The sequence below is a fragment of the Platichthys flesus genome, chromosome 14 (assembly GCF_949316205.1).
Source record: "Platichthys flesus chromosome 14, fPlaFle2.1, whole genome shotgun sequence".
In the NCBI taxonomy this organism is placed as follows: domain Eukaryota; kingdom Metazoa; phylum Chordata; class Actinopteri; order Pleuronectiformes; family Pleuronectidae; genus Platichthys; species Platichthys flesus.
In genome coordinates, this window is record NC_084958.1 from 2,070,045 (window position 1) to 2,090,834 (window position 20,790).

Sequence of the window (20,790 nt, forward strand, 5' to 3'; positions counted from 1 at the left end):
GCATCAATTTACTACGTATATGTGTGTGTGACAATCAAAACAGTGGCTGACAGAGAAACAGACTATAAACAATCTGAGGTTTCAGGAGTCACAGGCTTTATTAAATATGTCCTCACCACACTTTTAATTTGTCAATAATAGATGACTGGAAACTCAAGGCAAATATATGAAGAAATTAAGTAGAATAAATAACACTAGTGAGGAAATGGTGTAATAATCAGGACAGCTGTTTATATAGAGCCCATGCAGAATTTCATTGCAAGCGGTGTGTGTGTCACTCTGTAATCATTGAGAAGTGGCATGAACACTACCACAACTGACAAGAGACAATCAGAAAACGTTTAAGAACAGAATGACTAAAAACACGTTCTCCTCCAAACTAAATCTACTGTTCCATAATAATTATAAATCGTTGACGGCGTGAACCGCAAAAAATTACAACTGAAATCAGACGAGGCATTGGGGTGAACACAAGACCCCAACTCTAATGAAACTCCAGGGCAAACACGAAGCGTGCAGAAGTATGTAGTATGTTTTATCATAGAGTTAATCGAACACAGTTACACAACGACATGTTGAACTTTTCACTTGGCCTACTTGTATCATTGTGCAGCCAACACATCTCAGAATCTGATTAATCTCAGCTTGGAGCTTTAAAGGATAACATTTTTCAGTGCCTTCCAATTCAATTTGTTCGCAGTTCGTCCTCTGTCCAGAGGGTTGGTGGTTCAATCCCCATCTCCCTCATTTGGCATGCTGATACTGAACCCCAAATTGTCCCTGACGGCTGTGTGTGAGTGATGTGTGATAGAGAAAGTGCTGCACATAGATGCATTGTATGAATGTGTGAATGGCAATCTGTACTGTACAGCACTTTGAGGGGTCATTAAGACTAGACGAGTGCCATATAAATACAGACCATTTACCATTTATTACGCTGCCTACTGTGTTAAAAAAAAATATCTCCTTAACCTGAAGGTCTAAACATTTGAGAGAGCCAAACCAAGAAGGTGTCCCATCGTTACAATCTATTTGGACAACATTTCTATTTGTGTGGTTTGCTTAATCAAAATATAATGATGCTAAACTGAAACCGCTTCTGTTAAGAGTTCTGTTGTGGTAATCTGGTATTATTTCAGCCTGGCAGTTAAAATCATCCCATTCGAGCTGTCCTGAATGCACCTTTATCCCACAGCTGAGCCCAGCTTGTTTTACAGGGGCCTCCAGTGAGTGAGCTCATTCTGGAGCAAGAGGCCAAAGGAAAGAACGCCCTGAATGTGTGGAGGATGGATTAGCATACACTCGTATACACATGCACACACCACGCATTAACCTCCTAAAAAACATGGCAGACTTCCCATTTCATTAAGTCACTCTGACTCAATATATTATAAACTTTTTACAAATAAAAGCTTCAAGGATTCATAAGCACTGTTCAATTCATAAATATATGCAGCAAAAATACAATACAATAAATCTCTTTAGGAATCAAGACAGGACATAAAAATATGTAGAAATGTTCACTAGACATAAGAGTTAGAATATTGGACTCATTCAGAAGTGCTAAGCTTTTCTTAGTTATAACATCAGAGCCACAGATGGATTGAGTCTATAAAGAAAGACCATCGACTGTAGATAAAGATGCATTAAATGACAGCTTTCCAAAAGTGAAGCCAAATCATCTTGATCTCCCCCTGGTGGCTGGCTGCAGTACATGTCATGAATCCTGCTAACGCCATATAAATGGATGAGTCATGGACCAAATTAAAAAGTTTAAGTAGGCCTATATGTTATATACCTAACCCATAGTTTTTTCTGGTAAGTTTTTTTTCTGGTAAGGTCTGATCCCTACTGTGCCCAGATTCTTGCTCCAGGTTAGGGTTAGGGTTATTTCATTTCACATAGTGGGAGGAAGTGGAGACATTTAATCTATCTTTTCATACAGTCTGCTCATTGTCTGGCATCCCAATTGGATCTTTTTTCAATTCTCAATTCATCTTTGCAGTTGTGGCCACATATTTCCTCAGAAGCTAATGGTTTGCTGACTGCTTCCGCTTGCATGATTAAGTGTAGCAAACAGAATTAACCCAAATTAATGTTATAGCTAGCTGATACAAGTTCTGCTATTTTAAAATAGGTGAAATTTCAATGTGCCTTTGTATGTTTGGGTAGAGCATTACCAGATTTTGTCAAAAATGTCCATGCCTATGCTGTATGCTTTTATTCTGATGAAAGAGCAAGGGAAAAAATGCACTGCATGCAGCTTTGAGATTAATATACTTTTCAAATAAGTATACATATATTTATTCTTGTTACTTCGTTGATAAAAGCCCACAAAACTGAACTCTATCTGGGTTACAATATTATAGTATGTGCAATGTGACCCAGATGATATTCTGTTAACAGTTAGCACTGTCAGGCGACTGAGAGGGACACCTAGACCATCTAAGTCTTTGATTGACTGCTCATTCTAACTAAGTCAGTGATTTTCAAAGTCTGGATAGGCACCTTTAAAATACATGTATCATGAAAAATGCTTAATTATTTATTAAGTATTTTGAAATAAAGGTGTACTTTCAAAGTGGTCACTTTAAAATATATAGACTTCTACATTGAGATCTGAAATTGGCATGTGGCTGCCCAGAATGGGTTTGAAAATCATTGCATTACAGTCGGTGATAGTAATACAAATAATTAGTTGTAGGAGTACTATAAGTTAATGTCTAGAAATCAAAGTGCAGTAAATATTAAATATTGAAAGAGAATGCAGCATCTTTTGACATGTTTCCAAAGTTTCCATAAAATATGGACCTGCTTGTCAAAAACTGTAGTGTTATTTTAATTGCAATTTTATAACTAAACACCTCCTAAGAATGTGCCATAGAATTCCACAAAAGCTATTATAAATCAAGAAAAAGTGTCAGGCTGTTCTATTGTCATACTGTTTCAAACAATTCTATTTGACTTTGACAGCAGGACTTGTCTTATTCCAGCCACAAAAACATAATGAAAACACAGACTAGTTAAAAAGTCTTAATCTGTGAAACCAACCTTGTCCAGCAAAAAAACAGACCAACCCGCTGGTTCTCACCCATAGTTCTGACAAGCACTGCAGTAGACAGTGGCTGCTAACAAACAGGGATGGGTGTTGTTTTATGAACAAACTACGGGATAAAACAACTGTGGGACTTCCTTCTGGCTTTTAAATGGCAGACAGTTGAGTGCTGTTGTTGCTCAATCCTTCTTCTGATTGGCTAAGAGGGAGGCCTCCCATCGCTCCGCCATCGCATTCTGTCGTTGAGGCACTGAAGAGAGGGAAGTAGGGAACTGGAGGGAGGGGGAGATTCAGCTAAACCACTGGAACCAGGTTAGATGGATGGATGATCGATGGATGATTGATGGATGATGGATGATGGATGATGGATGATGGAAAATGGATGATGGACGGATGGATTTTGAAAAAAGCCAAATGAACAGACGATGGGATAGTTGGCGAAATTGTGTGTGTGGGGGGGGGGTTGGATGCAGGAGTGATGGGTAGATGAAAAAATGAGCTGAAAAATGTATATATTTGCTAAATTGTGAACTAATGGATTAAAGTATTAATCAGTCCAACTGATTAACAAATCAGAAGGTTCACAATTAATTAAGGTAACAAATGAATGAATGAATAAATGAAGAAATCAATTACCGAACAAGGAAGTTGCAAAAACAATTTCATGCCATGTACTTAAGCATATATATATATATATATGACATGACAATCCAACACGGTTAAATCAAATCAGCAACAATTTAGTGTACAGTGCAAAAGTCATGAAATCAGCTGTATCAGGAATGCTGCGCTTTAACTTTGAAGTACTTTTAAAACTCAGTGCAACTAGATATGGATATACATACCTGAGATACAGACTCCTTATTTGCTTTGATACTGAGGCTGCAATGACTGAAAATATGTATCCTGACGGATAGACTGGTATATGGATTAGGAAGAATTCAATGTGTGTGTGTGCGTGTGTGTGCGTGTTTGTGTGTGTGTGGGTTTTTGTGTGTGTGTGTGTATGTGTGTGTATGTGTTTGTAAGCCAACCTTGTGGTCACAAGACAAACTGGATCGCTCCATTTTGCGGGTTCTGGAGGGGGATGAGGGGGAGGAAACACATCTGTCTGGAACCTCTGGCACTGGATTAAAAGTAAAATAATCCAAAAGACCTTTTTCATTAAACCAGGAAATATAATTATTATTTTCAAGACTATCCTCAGAGAGAAACAAAACAACCCACTCATCCTCCACAGCTCTGTTCCTCTAACAGACAACAGCGTGCCAGTCAGTGACGGGTAAATCACACCATCATTTGCAAATTTGTGGAGTACATTTGCTTGTGCTATTTGTAACAGTAGATTTATAGAATTTGAAAAAGACTCTGGAATTTAAAAGATAACAGGCCTGAAAGTGAATCTTTTGCATACAACTAAGGATAACAAAAACATTTCTGGAATGTTCTGTCATACTTTTAAAGTTCATTTCCAATATTTACACCTGTGGACAATACGTACCATTGAAACTGATGTTATCATTCAGGCCTGGAGACACCAGCACAGTATCATACCTCTCTCTCCCTCTCCTCCACTCCTCCTCTCTTCTCCTCTTCCACATCTCCTCCCTCTGCCTCCTCCACTCCTCCTCCCTCTGCCTCACTATCTTGATCTCCCGTTCCACCAGTGACTGGCTGCTGATGGAGCGCAGCTTAAAAAACGGATTGGATGAGAAAGTGCTCTCCTGAGTTCCCATCGTCACGGGGGCAGCGGAGCTCAGGCAAAACTCAGAGGCACTGCGAATGATTAAGTTGGAGGTTTCCACGACAATGACGTTGGTGGAGGGCACCACATCCAGGCTTGTCGGCCAATCGGACAGACCCCCGATTGTGGAGGAGATGAGGCGGTTTCTGGAGGCAGAGCTGGAGGAGTCGGGCTCCAGGATGATGACGTTATTAGCTGTCATTTCATGGTAGACAGATCGGGGAAGGGAGGAGGAGCAGGGAGGGGAAGGGGAGACGGACAGAGTAGGGGTGCGGCAGGCGGGAGGTCGTGGTGGAGATCGTCCTGTCTGCAGGCTGGATGGTCTGAGCACAGAACCGAAACATCACAAGGGTTTAGTTTGGGCTCAATTTATCCTTTTCAACCGTTAAAGGAAGTTCAATTTTTGAATCATGTAACTTAGCATTCTTAGTTTTGTTTTATTTACATTTAGAACTTTAGATATTTCTTATGTAGAGGGTTCGGTAGTAATACAACTTTAACAAAGGATGAAATCGCCAACTCCATTGTACACCTTTGCTCTGTGGTGCTTATGCTTCTTTTAGCCCTGACTAATCCACTGTCCACTACTCCTTTGTGATCATAGTGGAGCTCAAAGTCCAGATCTTGTCTTCAGCGCTAAAAGATGGTGAAGACTGGAATTGCAGTTGTTTGGTGACCAGCATGACTTTAAATAAATGCTAATATTGTTCAGTGTCTGCTGGATTTGCACTTAATGAAACTCTTTGTAAACCTACAACTCTATCACTACATAATGTGTCACTGTGCAAAAGTACATTTCATCATTTGATTTTTATTAGTTTGGTCAAACCCTTTAATTGGTTTATAGTATTGCTATTGACAACACTGGGTGGATGAGATATGTTTTAAATTACAAACCTGGTTAAATTCTCACTGACACATTGTAAAAAGGGGAACAGCTTTTGGAATTTTCGCTCATTCTCTCATTCACATAACTAGTTCATAAAGGCTCAGATTTAGAGCCAGTGTGGTTTAGTTACATTAAGGAGCAGCTCCACTAAAACCAATACATCTGTTTTAGTAAACACATCATAGTCATACTGTCTATGCAGACATGCAAGTACCAGTTTATCCCACTGAACCTGGGTCCTGTTTCCAAGCATGTTGTGCATATATGATGATTGACCTTCCAATTGAGCTTAGATCATTGAACAACATGGGATCACCTGCAGCACCAGCTGATGTTCAACTGGTGATTATATCATATCCGTAATGACTCTAATAATGTTGATTTGGGTGTTAAAAATGAATATACTGCTGGACAGGATTAACCTGAAGCCAGAAGAGCCCTACACATTACTAAACACAAAGCAAAAAATAAACTGTAGTGGTGGATTCATTTACTTTACCTGGGTATAATTAGACCCTGTGCAATCATCCCCCTCTCTCTGCGATGCCTTTCTTCCCTCTCCAGAGTCAGTCGGATCTCTCTCTCCACAGCACTCTCCTGCTCCTCCAGGGGGCTGCGGTATGACGAGTCATCCAGGCCTGAGTCCTCTGAACTGGGGGACAGGGTGGAGGAGAGTGGGGGCTCCCTGGGAACTGGTGGATTGATCTCCCTTATAGGACAGGAGGATTCCAAGCTTGAGTTAAGATATGCTAACACTAACAAACACCAAGACACCAGAGTTGTTGAAGATTTTTGATAGATTTTGACATTGATGCTTTTTTTGAGCGTCTTTCTGCTGATTAGTGACGTTAAATCATATGCATGCAAATTATGATGTAATAGAAGAAGCAAAATCAAGTGTGGATGCATCAATCTTCTTTTTGATGTACTAACCTTATCTAAGCATAAAAAGCATGTTTTGGATTTAAAACATTATATTCAAATCTATATTGATATTCAATATTCTTGGACAAATACAAGATGATGGAAATGTACCAATTTACAACTGCAACTATCAATGATGTGCCTTATTCACTAATCTTCTGATTGTTGATTGATCAATTATTGTTTTGGTCAAATAAAACCTTCACAAAATAGTAAAAAACAAGACATGAAGACTTGGGTTCATTACCAAAGTAAAATACCAAATGTTAACGAGAGCGTTGAATGGCCAAGACAATTACGGACAGAGAATCTGAGCATGGAATGTTGTGATTGGTGGATGGGAATGGGGTAAATCTATGGGCACTGTTTGAGATGGTGTACATTGTATATGTCCATCATTGGCCAAACTGTGTGGCATATGGGCACAGCAAAGTGAAGCCTTGCAGCCTATTTCAATAGCTGCATAGATGACTTCTTGAAAAAGTGTTCATAACCAACAGGGACACTTTAATTAGCTCATTCTGGGGAAAACTGGGATTTATTTCACTTTCGAGGATGATTTTTAATAACATCAGCCAATACTCAGCAACTTGCTGCAAGGTGAGCTCCTAACCAACATGTTATTTACAACAGTAAAACTGCATTGGACATTTTATTGAATTTGAAACAGAGAATGAATTTTATACTGTTTATGGGGATATATTAAATTAATATCACACTATCTGAGTTTATTCATGTATAAATTGCATATACAGTGTTTGGCATTATAAGTAAAATTGCTGTCTACGTTTGGACTGAATTTTGCATTTCTACTTTGGTTATGTTTTTATCTATGTTTACATGAATAGGTCAAATAAATACACAAATCTCTGTCTGTGGGACTATATGGGGCTCGCATATCTCAAAATGTGTTTATCTAATCTGCTTCAGAGATGGAATGGGAATTGTTAAGGGCCCAAGGAAGTGCAGTGTCTAATTTGGTGTCATTTGGACATGGGATATGTTCAATATGAATAAACAGGCAACCGGCGCTCTGTAGCAAGTGTAGGCAGTGTTCATAAGATAGGTAGACAACTGGCGCCTTCGCGACCACGGCGTCAACAACAGATTTCCCAGTTGCGGGTTCTGTGTACCGATTCGAGCTTCACTGAACTTGTAATTAATAGGTGAACAATTTGTGTGAAGTAGTAGTGGAACGGCTTCAGGGTTCAGTGGAACGAGTCCTCTGGTGGCTTAATTCCAAAATGAAGCCTGCAACCAGCATCAACCATTGAATTTTTATAAAGATGCTTCACCACTGGCCAAGCAAACAGTCCATTCCAAACAGGAATGTTTAGAGGTGACACTGCATCATAAATCCTAAAAAGCAGTAAAACATTAAAACAGTTACTACCTCAAGGAGTTTCTACCTGTGTTTCAGTCGAGGGCTGCGAGTTGGGGGGTACAGGGAAGTGTGGGTGCCCTGGAAGCTCCCCTGAGCTCTGAGCCCTGGTTTGGGGATGGGCCGACCTTTGACCTCTTCCTCCATCCTTTTCCACTGCTGACGGGCCATGAGAAAGTCTACATGCTCAGTGGACACATTGTCACTGCGCATCTTCTGGTGCACACAGAAATCTGCAGGAACCTGAGAGGAGATGAGGAGCAAGGTTAGGATGAATAACTTGCAGAACATGGAGAGATCTTTTGAGTGTAGACTCTCTGTAATGTTTTATATGTTTTGATATGAATCCCAGCCAAAAATACTGATACTGACCTGCTAAACATGGTGAAATAACTACATACTCCATTAATTGTGTGCTAAAGAAAAATCCAAATTGAATTTCTGTGGTTACTGTGGTACAGAGTCTCCTGTATTTTGGGCTAATAATCAAATTAAGCTATTTATAAAAAAGGAGGCTTTACTCTAATGTAACTCAAAAATAAAAAAAAATGTAAATGGCTCACCCTCCTGTCAGGGTCTGTGGAGCTGGCTGTGGAGCTGGCAGAAGGAGACCGCAGAAACAGATCTCTCCTCCTCATCAGTTCTTCATCCTCCTCCTCATCATTCTGGCCACCCATCCTCTCCGCCTCTCTTCCCTCCTCCTTCCGCTCACCTCTTCCACTCTCTGCCTCTGCCTCCCTTTCTTCCTCTTGCCTCTGCTCATCTTCTTTCATGTCTTCCTTGCTCTCTCCGACACATGCTTGCTCCTGGTTGGAGTCCTCAGTGGCTGTGAAAGCTGCCCACTGGTCGTCTCCGGCATCGCTGTCGGAGTACACCACAGCCAACTCAGCCTGGAGGCAGTCGCTAAGGTGACCTTCGCTGAGGTCATCTGTGTTAACAAGGTCGTGACCCCAGGCATCCTGCGACATGGCCGCTGCTGGCTGCTCTAAGGTGACAGTCAGGGGCTCAGATGATAAGGGACACAGTGGACTGCTAGAGATGAAGAGAAGCTCTGACAGAGCATCTTCTTTCATCCCTTCCTCTGTTTCCCCACTTTCTCCATCTTCACCCTTGATTTTTTCCCGCCCTTCATCTTCTCCCTCTATTTCTCTCCTCCCCCAATCTTTGTCCTCTGTTTCTTCTTCACTTCTATCTTCTCCCTCTATTTGTCCTCTATCGTCATCTTCTATCTTTATTTCTCTTCTCTCTTCAACTTCCCCTTCCGTTTCTCCTCTCCCTTCTTCTCCCTCTATCTCTCCTCTCCCTTCATCCTCTCCTTCGGTTTCTCCTCTTCCTCCATCTTCTTCCTCCTCTGCCCGTCTCTCAGTGTCTTTTCCTTCTTCACTTTCCACTACTCTGTGTTCTCCTATCTCAAAAACAAGATAGTCACACTCATCTCCATCTCTTTTTCCATTTTCTCCCTCTGCAGCTTCTTCCAACCCATGGAACTCTGGGTAATGGAGTTCCTCCACTTCATGGCTGCGGCAGCTTAATGGGTTGTCTCTTTGCAGGTCTGTTAGTGGTGGTGATGAGCTGATCTCCATGGTAACTGGATCGGTTGGCTGTGTGGGAGTGGAAGAATTTTCCGCAGGGTGACTGTTGCCAGAGCTACCGTCGTCGGGGTTACCGTCAGTTAGCTCAGCTGTTGTCTTCCTTAAACCAGCTGTGGCTCTCTATGGAAATATATTTAATTAATATGGACAATATAATATAGCTTATCACTCAAATAAATAGGAAATGACTGTTGAGATATAATATGTAATGGATTATCTGTATATGCTTTTTACTGAAATATAATTATCAACAAGAAGACAGTTTGAACACTCAGAAATGCAGACTCAATCAGCTGATGATGATCCATTGTATAAGTTCCAAAAAGTGCATCAAACTATTATTTTAAGGTTTCACACAACTCTGAACTTCAGCTTTGTGGACAATTTAGTATCTTTCAGGTCTTTACTTCTACCGCTGCAGCGTTTCTGTTTTTGATCACTTACCAAGCACCAAATGAGAAAATAAAAGAGACGGAGGTTTTACTATCAGTCGGTTGAGACAAAAACAGACGTAAAAGGATAGTGAGAGACAGAATTTATAACCGAAAATTTAAATGATATACAAGAAATTGCAAAAACTAAACGAGCAATGACAATGAGAAGATCTTAGGAAAACCAAGAGAATGACAACACTTACAGAATAGAACTGGATTAGTTGTGAATTCTAAAGTTACACAGACACCTGGACATAAATACACCTTCAACTGTTAAGGTACACACGCACATCAATAACTCTACAGTACATGCCCCCATACACACAGCAGATCAGATTAAAGCACAGTATATGGCTTGTAAATGTTTGATGGGCTAGAATCAAACCTTCATATTGTTACCATGGTGGCAGTGCGTTGGCTGTGAGTCGGCCAGCAGATTATTATGGTCTGTCGTTCCAGGCATGTGCTGGTGACAGATGGGAGGTGTTGCTATGGTAATGCTAAGTATAGATGCAGAGGCAGGCAAGCTGCTAAATCAGTTTCCTTTCAGTTAAGTCACGCTGTTTGGAGGAGGATCAGATTAATCACATATCATTCACATCATTTACTTGCCTTATTTATCCTGAATTTACTGACCTGTCTCAGTGTAGATCACTGACCAACACAAGACCTACAGTAAAATGACTGCTGAACATACCTCAGCCTCTGCGGGCACAATTAGATCATTCATGAAAAGGTTGAGCTTTAAAGCACCTATAACATGCTTACAGCTTTCTTCATGCACATGGATTAGGGCTTCTCTGTGGAAACTGAGTGCAACATTCTTTTATGCAGAGCCTGACTGGTTTCTTAAACTACAAACTAATTAGGATCAAGTGTCACCACATTGTTTCTTGCGGCCAGTGTTTGAAGAAGTAGAATTGATCTCTTTCAACTGATTATTTAGACACCACAACATTTATTCTCTGATTGTGAATTATCCACCAAATCTGTTCTACAATCTGACAAAAAAAGAGCCAAACCTTAATGTCTTCTGTAGCAACGACATAAACTGTGTCCCAATTTAGCAACTGTGTCCAAATTTAGACTACATTTGAACAGCAATGGCATCACAGTGGTGCAAAAATACTCTCTCATCTCCCCTTGACAGAAGTGTCCATCAATTCCCAAGCAACAAATGATCCAGCTTGGATCATTCTATGGCTAACCGATCCCAGGATGCATTGCATGCCATTGATGAAGTTGACAAGCTAAACAAGTAGTGAACAATGCAATGATTATATTGAAATAAGCGGGGGACACAATAGATCTTTGCTTTACTCTAGCTTCCCAGATAAATCTTGTTACAGGAGCTGTTGTCTCCCTCCATCTTTGTGATTCTTTGCCATATGTTGTACTGTTGGCCTCTTGCAGAGCCTGGGGTTTGTTTTAAGCACTCGGCTGCAGTTTTGTGGTGCTTATGCATAGACTCTTGTAAAGGTTAGTGGTGTTTAGGGTCTGGTGTTGCTACATTTGTATCTTATGGTTTGTTGTCCTACCTACAGCACCTCCATGTGAAAGAACTCTTTCGTCTGATTGGAGTCTGTTTGTAATTACTCCATTCTGTGTCATATGCAGTCTCCTATGCTAGACATCCGCTCAGAAATTATTAGAATTTTCAATATGGGAAAAGACCTTCCCCTTACCCCCCTTTGTTTGGTTTACCTTGTGGTAAATGGTAGTTAATACCCCCTCTATCTCTCAACAAAACTGTGACGTGTGATATACTACTACAACTAACAACGTAAGTAGGCTAAAAACAAACAACAGGTGAGTAAGACAACTTCGGAATTCCCAGGATTCACATTATCCTTTGCCATTTTGAGAGGTTCCAGCCTGAATATACTGAATTCAATCATAATGTTAGAGCAACACCTTTACAGGGACTATTGACTGTATTTTATTCTAATAAGACTGCTTGTTAATGAGAAAATACATTACTGTGATGATGTACTAAGTTATGTGTCACTACATGACCCTGGTCAAGACAACATCAACATAGCTTGTTTCATTGCTCTAGCTTGAATCACATTATGTCACGTAATGGCTTGTTGAAACAGTTGTGCACAGTGTAGCAGTTTTTTAAGAGGCAGTGAGTCAGCATGATAGCACCAACACAGCTAAACCATGGGTTATCAGGTTTATTCTGTATTTGCAAACAAGCAGGAGGGACACACAAATAGTGTGTGCAGGTTTGGAGGCATAAGCTAAAGGAGCTAGCCTGGCTATGTGAGCCAACAGCATGCCACAAGATGAGTATTATTCAATTTGCTATCGACCTCTTGTGCCCTTCCTCTGCTTCTTATGTCATCGGGCAGTTATGTAAATATGGATATTGAGAGTCAGTTCCAGCTTGTATCCCTCTCACACACATACAGTGTACACTGGGGATCTCATAAATCAAAGTTTAATCAGACGGAACTCTGTGTGAGGTGATCAATTCATGACAGGAATCGAATGTGTCTAGCGCACATCTGGTTTTTGGTTGTGACCCAGTTTGGGTCACAACCAGTGCCTGTTACAACACATATCTGTCAGGCACAATCAATTCCCATGGGTGTTCTCCAGATTTTAAAGCTGCGGCAATAGTCTGGCAAAATCTGGCTCTAAAGCCTGTAATTTAGATTTCCAAACTTTGCCAAGGTACAAGGAAACCGCAAAATGTAATTAACCTTCTCTTATCACAGCAGGAAACGCCTACATGTATGTTATATCCGTACAACTTAGTTTCATTCATTGATGTTTATTAGCCATAGCAGTGAGCCAACCTGCACAGAGCAGGAACAAGAGCGCTGGGACTAGCACAGCAGAATGGAATAGAGCTATTAATAATGCTTTTAATTACAGATTACACTCAAAAAGTCCATCATACATTTAGATACATTAGACATTTTGCTACCCTATTCTATCACTGCCTGATAATCTCTCTCTTGTCATTCTGCCAGGTTAGAGATTTTGGGAACATGTGGCAGTCAAAACAAATCTGATTCCAGTACATGAGGGGCTTATCTGGTCATTATTCCATAATAGTTAGGAACAAATGAAGACCAAGCCCATCTAACAGTCAACATCTGTCTGCCTCTCATCTAACCTGAAATTGAAGGCAAGGTTATGATTATCGTCCTCTCATACAACAAACTACACAGCAGTTGTGTGCTTGACAGTACCACTCAACTCTGAATGGTATTTATTTGGACCTGTCAAAAAACCATTCAAACAAACAGCTGATGGTAAAACATGAAACATCAAGATGCATGTGAGGTTGACAGTGCATATCTGAGGTCATTCAATTATGTAATTCTCAACACATCTGATCTCCAATTCTTCAGGGACGTCGTAGCATGTGGAGAAGAATTGGAGTGTTGTTGCTCCTTATGTGGTGGACATTTCTAACCTTGTCAACTTCCTCATATTCCCATTGAAAACACATGGCACATCTGAAAACAGCATAATCAGTATCATTCCATCAGCTCTCTTTCTGTCTGTCTGTCTGTCAGAGAGGGTTATAGAGCAACTTCGGGCACAGTGGCAGTTTTGGGCACGGGCGAAGCGGGCAGCCGCTTCTTGGGCTCACAGTCAATGTGGTAGGACATGAGGAAAGACCGGTGTGTACTTTGATGTTTGAAAACTCTATGAGATCCAACAAATTAAAAAGATTCTTAGAAACAAAAAAAAATTAAGAACTTCCTTGACCTGCCGTCAAAAACCATAAGCCTCCTTGAGCGCATCACTTTTATGCATGATAAGGATCTATAGGAGATCGACCCCAACTTTTGGACTGCTCTCAGAATTGGACTTACTGGGCCAGTCACTGTGGCTCAAGCAGAGAGAAGCTTTTCAAAACTGAAGTTGATCAAGGCGTACATTAGGTCAACCATGTCTCAGGAACGGCTGACTGGCCTTGCCGTCATCAGTATCAATCACTCAATAGGGGAGCAGATTTCCTATGACGACATTATTGATGATTTTGCATCAAGGAAGGCCAGAAAGGTTCATTTTTAGTTTTAGTTTTAGTTTGTATTTGCTGTTCTTAGTGCAATAGTGTAATAATTAGATTTTCTTTAGTGTGTTTATTTATTCTATATTGTATTTGTATATTATTATTAATATTTTTATATTATTGTATCTCCGCTCTTATTTGTATATTATTCTAAATATTTTATATTATTGTATCTCTGCTCTTGTTAACTTTTTTCTATATCTGATTGTATATATTTTGTTGTTACTTATACTGTGTTGTGCACAATTGTGTGCATTGATTCTCTTGAGTGTATTATTCAAATGTTCTATTGAAGGATTTGTGAAAATGAGACATTTAAGTTTCTCCTTCACTTATATTGTTAAAATATAAAAAAATTAAAATTAAGAATGTTTTTTCTAGCAATACCATGTAGAACCGCCACTGTTCGGGCATCATGTTTTACGGAGGGTGGGGAATGAGCATGCTGATTCATCGGTTAGCATTTAACAATTCACTGTTAAATTATTTATATTCTATTCTGCTGACATCCTGATATTAATAATAATTCGGTTTAATAAGGTTCTTTCAGAGGACAGTTGAGACCAAAGTGTGTTACATGAAATCGGGCATCGAACCAAAATCGTTACAGATAAGCGCGCATACAGAAGCCAAGCCACCGGGGCTTCATGGTATCACGAGCTCAGCCAAAGCTTCGCCAATAACGGCCGCAAATCTCCGCCGCACGAGGAAGAGGAGGGGTATTACTGTGGTTTATTATAAAGACGCTGTTGACATGTGTCGCTGGTATGTCTACCTACCAACAGCTTCCAGCACAGCAGCCAGAACGAGATCATCTCCAAGCGGCCGCGGCTCGGGCATTCCTCTCCACCTGTCCCCACCGGCAGCCTGAGCAGCCAGGCGGCCACCCGCTGGCGCGAGGAGGGTCGCATACAGGCTGGCAGCTGCGGCGCGTGTGTGCGTGTGTGTGTGGTGGAGAGAGGTAGCGAGTGACAGAACCGGAGCGAGAGAGGGAGAGAGCGAAAGAAGAAAAAGAGAGAGAGAGAGAGGGGGGGGGGGGGGGGGGGGTGATGTATCTTTCCGGTGAATTAGAGCAGAAGAGACAAATCCATTGTACACCTCTCTCTCTCTCTCTCTCTCTCTCTCTCTCTCTCTCTCTCTCAATCCATCTATCTATTTATCATCACGGGCATGCAGCATCCGGACGTTCCCGCCCTCCGGGCTATTACACTGTAAAACAGAGGTATCTTAACAAGTATCTGGGATGTGACATTCACACATGTCTTGCAGTGTTGTCACAATTCCATCCACTTTTAAGTTGTTGTTGTATTGCACTGTATGACAATACAATACAACCAAAAGGAATGTTCCTACGTTAAGGTTCAGTGTGTAGAATCTAGTGACGTGAAGCGTCACGTTGCAGCTGAATAGCCCTCACCTCACCCTCCCCTTCCCAACAGGACAGAGAACTTGTGGAAACCTTCAGTTCTCATAAAAACTCAAAAGGTGTTTAGTTTGTCCAGTCTGGGCTACTATATATTATAAAAACCATGGCGTCCTCCGTAGAGAGGACCCGCTCTCGATGTTTATCGCCCTGCATGGACAACTCCCATTGTGGGCTGAATCCAGCACCACACAATACAAAAGTGTTATTTACTTTCACAACACACTTAAATGTTACACTCATAACGCAGGGTGTGCAGTTTTCAGTATGGTTGCCTGTTACAAAGTCACTGCTTAGTCTTACAAACACAACCTAATGGAGTGACAAATGTTAGATGTCAGTTTAGAGGACAACTTTACGACTTCAACAAAAGTAAAGTTTGAGGTTGATGTCTTCTTCCATCCAAGTGTCCTGAAGTGGACTTGAATGATGTGGGGGACCATGCTCTCGAGTGTCAATTTTAAACATACATTATAGTGCTTAATTAACTTAAGTGTGTATGAGTATACTACATTTTTTTGCTGAACCCCGAATGGCCCCCCATAGAATAACAAAGTGCTGCGAATAGATGCACTGTATGAATGTGTGTGGGAATGGGTGAAGGTAAAACTGTACTGTAACATGCTTTGAGTTGTCATCAAGACTAGAAAAGCGCTATATAAATACAAAACCATTACCATTTATTCCAACTGACACAAACCAGTTACACCACCTGACCATGTTGCTTCTAGTCAAAGGATATTGTTTGATGAAGAAATTGGCACTGAAAATCAAGCATGACTGTCAAGAAGATCATATGGACTTAGGGTTTTAATGTTTTTGTCAAGAATAAGAATAAGACTTTGAAAAAAAAGATCTCATGACAAGATATGGATGATTCATGTCTACTTTTGTGAACTTAAAAAAAACGTCTGATAACAAATTTTTAAAAAGTAGTTTCTAAAATGATGTATATGTGTGTGTATGTACTGTACGTTTGTCAGTATCACTCATATAACAGAGGAAAGACTGGGTGAGTGAAGATTAAAGCTCGGAGAAAGGGATACAGACAGATAAGAAGGAATAGAGAGACAGAGAGTCATTATGGGATGCAAACCCCACATTTGACCTTCTGATACGAAATCATTATTGAACAGCCACCATGTTAGACTCTTTATGTAATGACTTGGCCCTTTAATCTGGCGACAATCTGCTTTTAACCCCTAGATAAGAATGGATTAGTCTCTTATTTCAAAGTATTGCTGTGGATTACACATTGTCACTGAAAGTGGGAAATTGTAACCGTTGTCCTTGGAGTGTGTGGGAAAAACATTTGGCTACAGGACAGACCAGTGTTTTCCACAGCATTTGATTCAGTCTGTAGCAGCAGCTGCCAGGGTGGTGGCGATGGGATTCATTATTGTGACCTGAGGGACAGGTATTGTTCTGAGCTCTGCATTTCTCCCTGTTGTACACAGACTGTACACAGCTCTCAAAGGAAGCAACGACACAACACATTAAGTTAGAGATCTATAACGTGTTTTATGAGAGCTGTAGGTATGAATTGGAAACTCTGTGGAAACCGACAGGCTCATGACATTGATGCATGGCTTCTTTCCAGTGGAGTGTAAGACATAATACCACATCCCGTGATCTGGCTCAACTTGCTTCCAACCTCAGTCAAACTCTTCTTAACCAAACAAGCTGCACAAACAGAAGATTTTGAATTCAGTATGAACAGAGCTGTAATGATCGTGAGATGTGGTAGAGGTTTAGTCATCTAATCAGCCAAGGAGTTGAATATTGTGCAGTCTCCTGCTCCAGATAATTGGTTGTATTAGATGAGCAATATGAAAGCATCACATTGGGCTCAAGGATCCTGTGGTGCAAATAGTTTTTCTGGCATATCAAAGATCCAATTATCTATGGCAAAGATAGTAACTACATGTTGTGATAGATGTGAATCCTACAGTATGCTGTGACTTTTAAAGTCACCAACGACATGTTACATAGCGCTCTTCACCACCACCATCAAAACACCAAGTGAGGACATTTCTAATGAGAGATGTCCATCCCTCCAGCGGGTGTGACTGGACTAGATTATGTATTGGTGTAATCCTACTCTTTAAAATGGCTCTGTTGAGACTGTATTTATTGTGGTAGATTTTTCCAATAATGCAAATCATTACATGTGTTTCTCCTTTGCCTACAGACAAGGTCATACCCACTGAGCTGCACGCAGACACATGTTCCTCCTCTGGTCACTCTGTGTGAACATCACCAGTGTTTCCTGTATTGCACTCACACAGATCAATCAAGCCATGGGACAGAAATGCACATCCTCCCACCCAACCACACCCCCCGCCCCCATGTGTTGCAAGTATTACTGTGCAGTGACACAAATACAAATGAGTTCTGCAAATTCCATCAGAGACTACCACAGCTTTTTTGAGCCTTGTATTAATCCATGTAAAAATTGTGGTACGTCATTACAGTGCGATGTGACACTGGGCGAGTTTAATCAAGTCTCTTGAGAAATATTACAAGACACTTTCAAATCCAACCTAGTTCCCATCAAAATAATTACTCCTCCTCTTACTGATCACACACACACACACACACAAACACACACACACACACACACACACACACACACACACACACACACACACACACACACACACACACACATACAAACAAAATTGTTGCATGCTTGAGTTGTTCAGGGATATTGTCCATAAAAGTGAAAGCTGCCAGGTCTACTTAGTTTATTGTTTCTAGATACAGCTCCATCTTTTATGGTGATTGTTGCTCTAGACAGGACCTTGTTTGGATTCTGCACAGACAAACACAAGAAACTCTGACAATTGATGTTACTTATATAATGTCATCGCTATGGATGTGATCATTTTGATAGAATTAAAATAAATGTGTCAGTTGTAAAGACAAAGCAATGCCATGCATTGTGTGCACTAACACTTTAGCTGATAAACTTTAGCTGAACATCTGTCTAAACTTTATCAAGTTTTATCTGAGGGTTCTCCTCAGAGTAATATAAACATAAAATGCCAGCTCAGACTACTCCACAATGAATAGATCACATACCTGGACTGGATTACTGAGCGTAATAAAGAATACACACAAGGCTGTAACATGGTTGCATCAACATAAGTATCATAATCGTAATACTGACCTTACACACAACCCACAAAATCAAAATTTAACAATTTCCTGCCCATATAAAAATAAGTTAACATTTATTCTTTAGCAACAACACTGTCTTATCAATATGATTCATAGGTCTCACACTTTTAAAACAAGCACAGAAAACATAAAGGACAGATGTGCCTTACCTGCTGCTGCTGCGTCTGGTTGCCACTGGTGACAGTGGTATTTAAGTGTGATGAACTGTGTTTCTATATCAATTTGTGTCACTCTCCCTTATATTACTCCTCTCTTTCCCCTTTATAACCTTTATGTCCCTCCCCTCTCTCCTCTCTTCCTCTCTCTCTCTCATGCACACATCTCAGTGCCACTGGGGTACATTTTGAGTGTGGGTGGGCGGCAGCCAATCAGAAAACCGCAGCTTTAGGGACATTTGCGACAGAGACACATGTTCAGCCTCACACTCTCACACTGGCACACTTTAATATAGGATTGATACAATCATACACAATTCTCTCTCTCTCTCTCTCTCTCTCTCTCTCTCTCTCTCTCTCTCTCTCTGTCTCTCTCTCTCTCTCTCTCTCTCTCTCACTCAAACACCCACACCCATACACACATCTGTCATCTGCAACCGTATTATCCAACCTTTCAGAGGATTAGTGGGGGTTTGTACGTCGAAACTCAACTTGATAATCTCCTGCACAGACTCACTGTGGGTCTGTTTTGTGGGTCTGTACAGAATGCTCATAGCATCATTGGGATTTTGTGTGTAATGTCGTTGCAGCATAACAGTCCTCGTCTTTCAATTATGACATGAGCTGCTGTTTTTTATGTCACACTGATTAACATGCAATGCTGTGTGGGGGTGAGGATGTTATGTAATATACTGATAAAAAAATGTGATGTAGCTGCAATGTAGAATTTTACTGAACTAGACATTAGCCTAAGGAAGCCACATTAAACACACTTCAAACTAAAATGATGGTGCAGGTTTAGTTGCATGTTAAAAAAAAGATATTCAGTGGTTGTGAGAGCTCATTGTCCCTGAACCTTTATCTGCTTAAGTCTCTTTTGTTATCACCACTAGAGGGCAGAAAAGATGAAAACAAGTTAATCCAATTCCACAAGTGTATATGTTTGTGAAGTGTTAAAAATTTTAAACACAAACACACTCCAAATCTTTCCACACAACTGACTTTAATGTGGGTCGGCACTAAGCTTATTACAATTAAGATTAAGATACATTTATCTGTCCCAAACACATGCACAGACATGCACAGGCACACTCATGCAGGTAGGGAACCTGCAGGTGGTGTAGGACACACAGAGCAGTGAGCAGCCATGTACGGCGCACTGGGAGCAGATGTTGGGGGAGTAAGGTGCCTTGCTCAGGGGCACTAGACAGGGTAGGGAGAATCCTCTTGGATTTTTGGACAGATCAATCCAGGTTCGTCTTTATGTTGTTTCTCCATGGAGTCGAACCAGAGACAAACCAGAGACCTTTTCTGCCCATAGTCCAAGTTTCTGCAACTAGTCCACCCTCTCTCCTTACCCATCATCCTCATTGTAATGTATTATATTTAATAAATAATACAGCCTGTTTGAGATTTGCAGTTTTGTTGTCCAAAACAAAATATGAGATTGAGGACATTTGCATTGCCGCTATTGATTGACATTCTGGGAAATTGAGTAATACACATAACCACAAATTAATAGAGACTCTCTGAAACCGCATTGGCCATTAGATTGGGTTAATCTTATCTAGTTTATTGTTTATATGTTCCTGTTTTGTCGATTTTACGGAGTACAGACTCCTCATATGTTCAATGCAGACAATACATCCAATAGATGCATGTATCTCCTCCAAGGCCCTACAGTTACCTTAAATTAAATCATGCATCACTACATTTCACTCATCCAGATATTATTTAGGTCCTTCAAGATTATTTCTGGAAAAATTGTGTGAGACATTTGTAGAATTCTGTTCAGTTAGAACATAAAAATCGATCAACGAACAGATGGACAGCTGGGTGAAAAGACGACCGCCCTGATGGAGCTGAAGAAGAACAACATCAGGTTACACACATCCAAACAGGACTGACCTAAACTGTGATTACTTACAACTAGAATAAATTGAATTTATACTCTTTTCAGATAATAACTTA

The 20,790-nt window shown here is 40.6% G+C and overlaps 1 protein-coding gene across 3 annotated transcripts; it reads right to left on the minus strand.

The window, feature by feature from the left end:
- Positions 1-1,979: 1,979 nt before the first annotated feature.
- LOC133969021 (uncharacterized) lies at positions 1,980-18,954 on the minus strand. Of its 3 annotated transcripts, none has more exons than XM_062405331.1 (7): positions 18,814-18,954; positions 8,557-9,705; positions 8,022-8,236; positions 6,188-6,397; positions 4,557-5,122; positions 4,090-4,181; positions 1,980-3,327 (listed from the first exon to the last, which is right to left on the minus strand). In XM_062405331.1, the coding sequence occupies exons 2-7, from the start codon at positions 9,574-9,576 to the stop codon at positions 3,235-3,237; spliced, it is 2,196 nt and encodes a 731-aa protein (XP_062261315.1). In that variant the 5' UTR covers positions 9,577-9,705; positions 18,814-18,954; the 3' UTR covers positions 1,980-3,234. The 3 variants fall into 3 exon arrangements, with proteins under 3 accessions (XP_062261315.1, XP_062261313.1, XP_062261314.1); XM_062405329.1 differs by lacking the exon at positions 18,814-18,954 and adding an exon at positions 14,838-15,049; XM_062405330.1 differs by lacking the exon at positions 18,814-18,954 and adding an exon at positions 14,838-15,049 and having other exon boundaries at positions 1,980-3,615.
- Between the last annotated feature and the right edge of the window lie 1,836 nt (positions 18,955-20,790).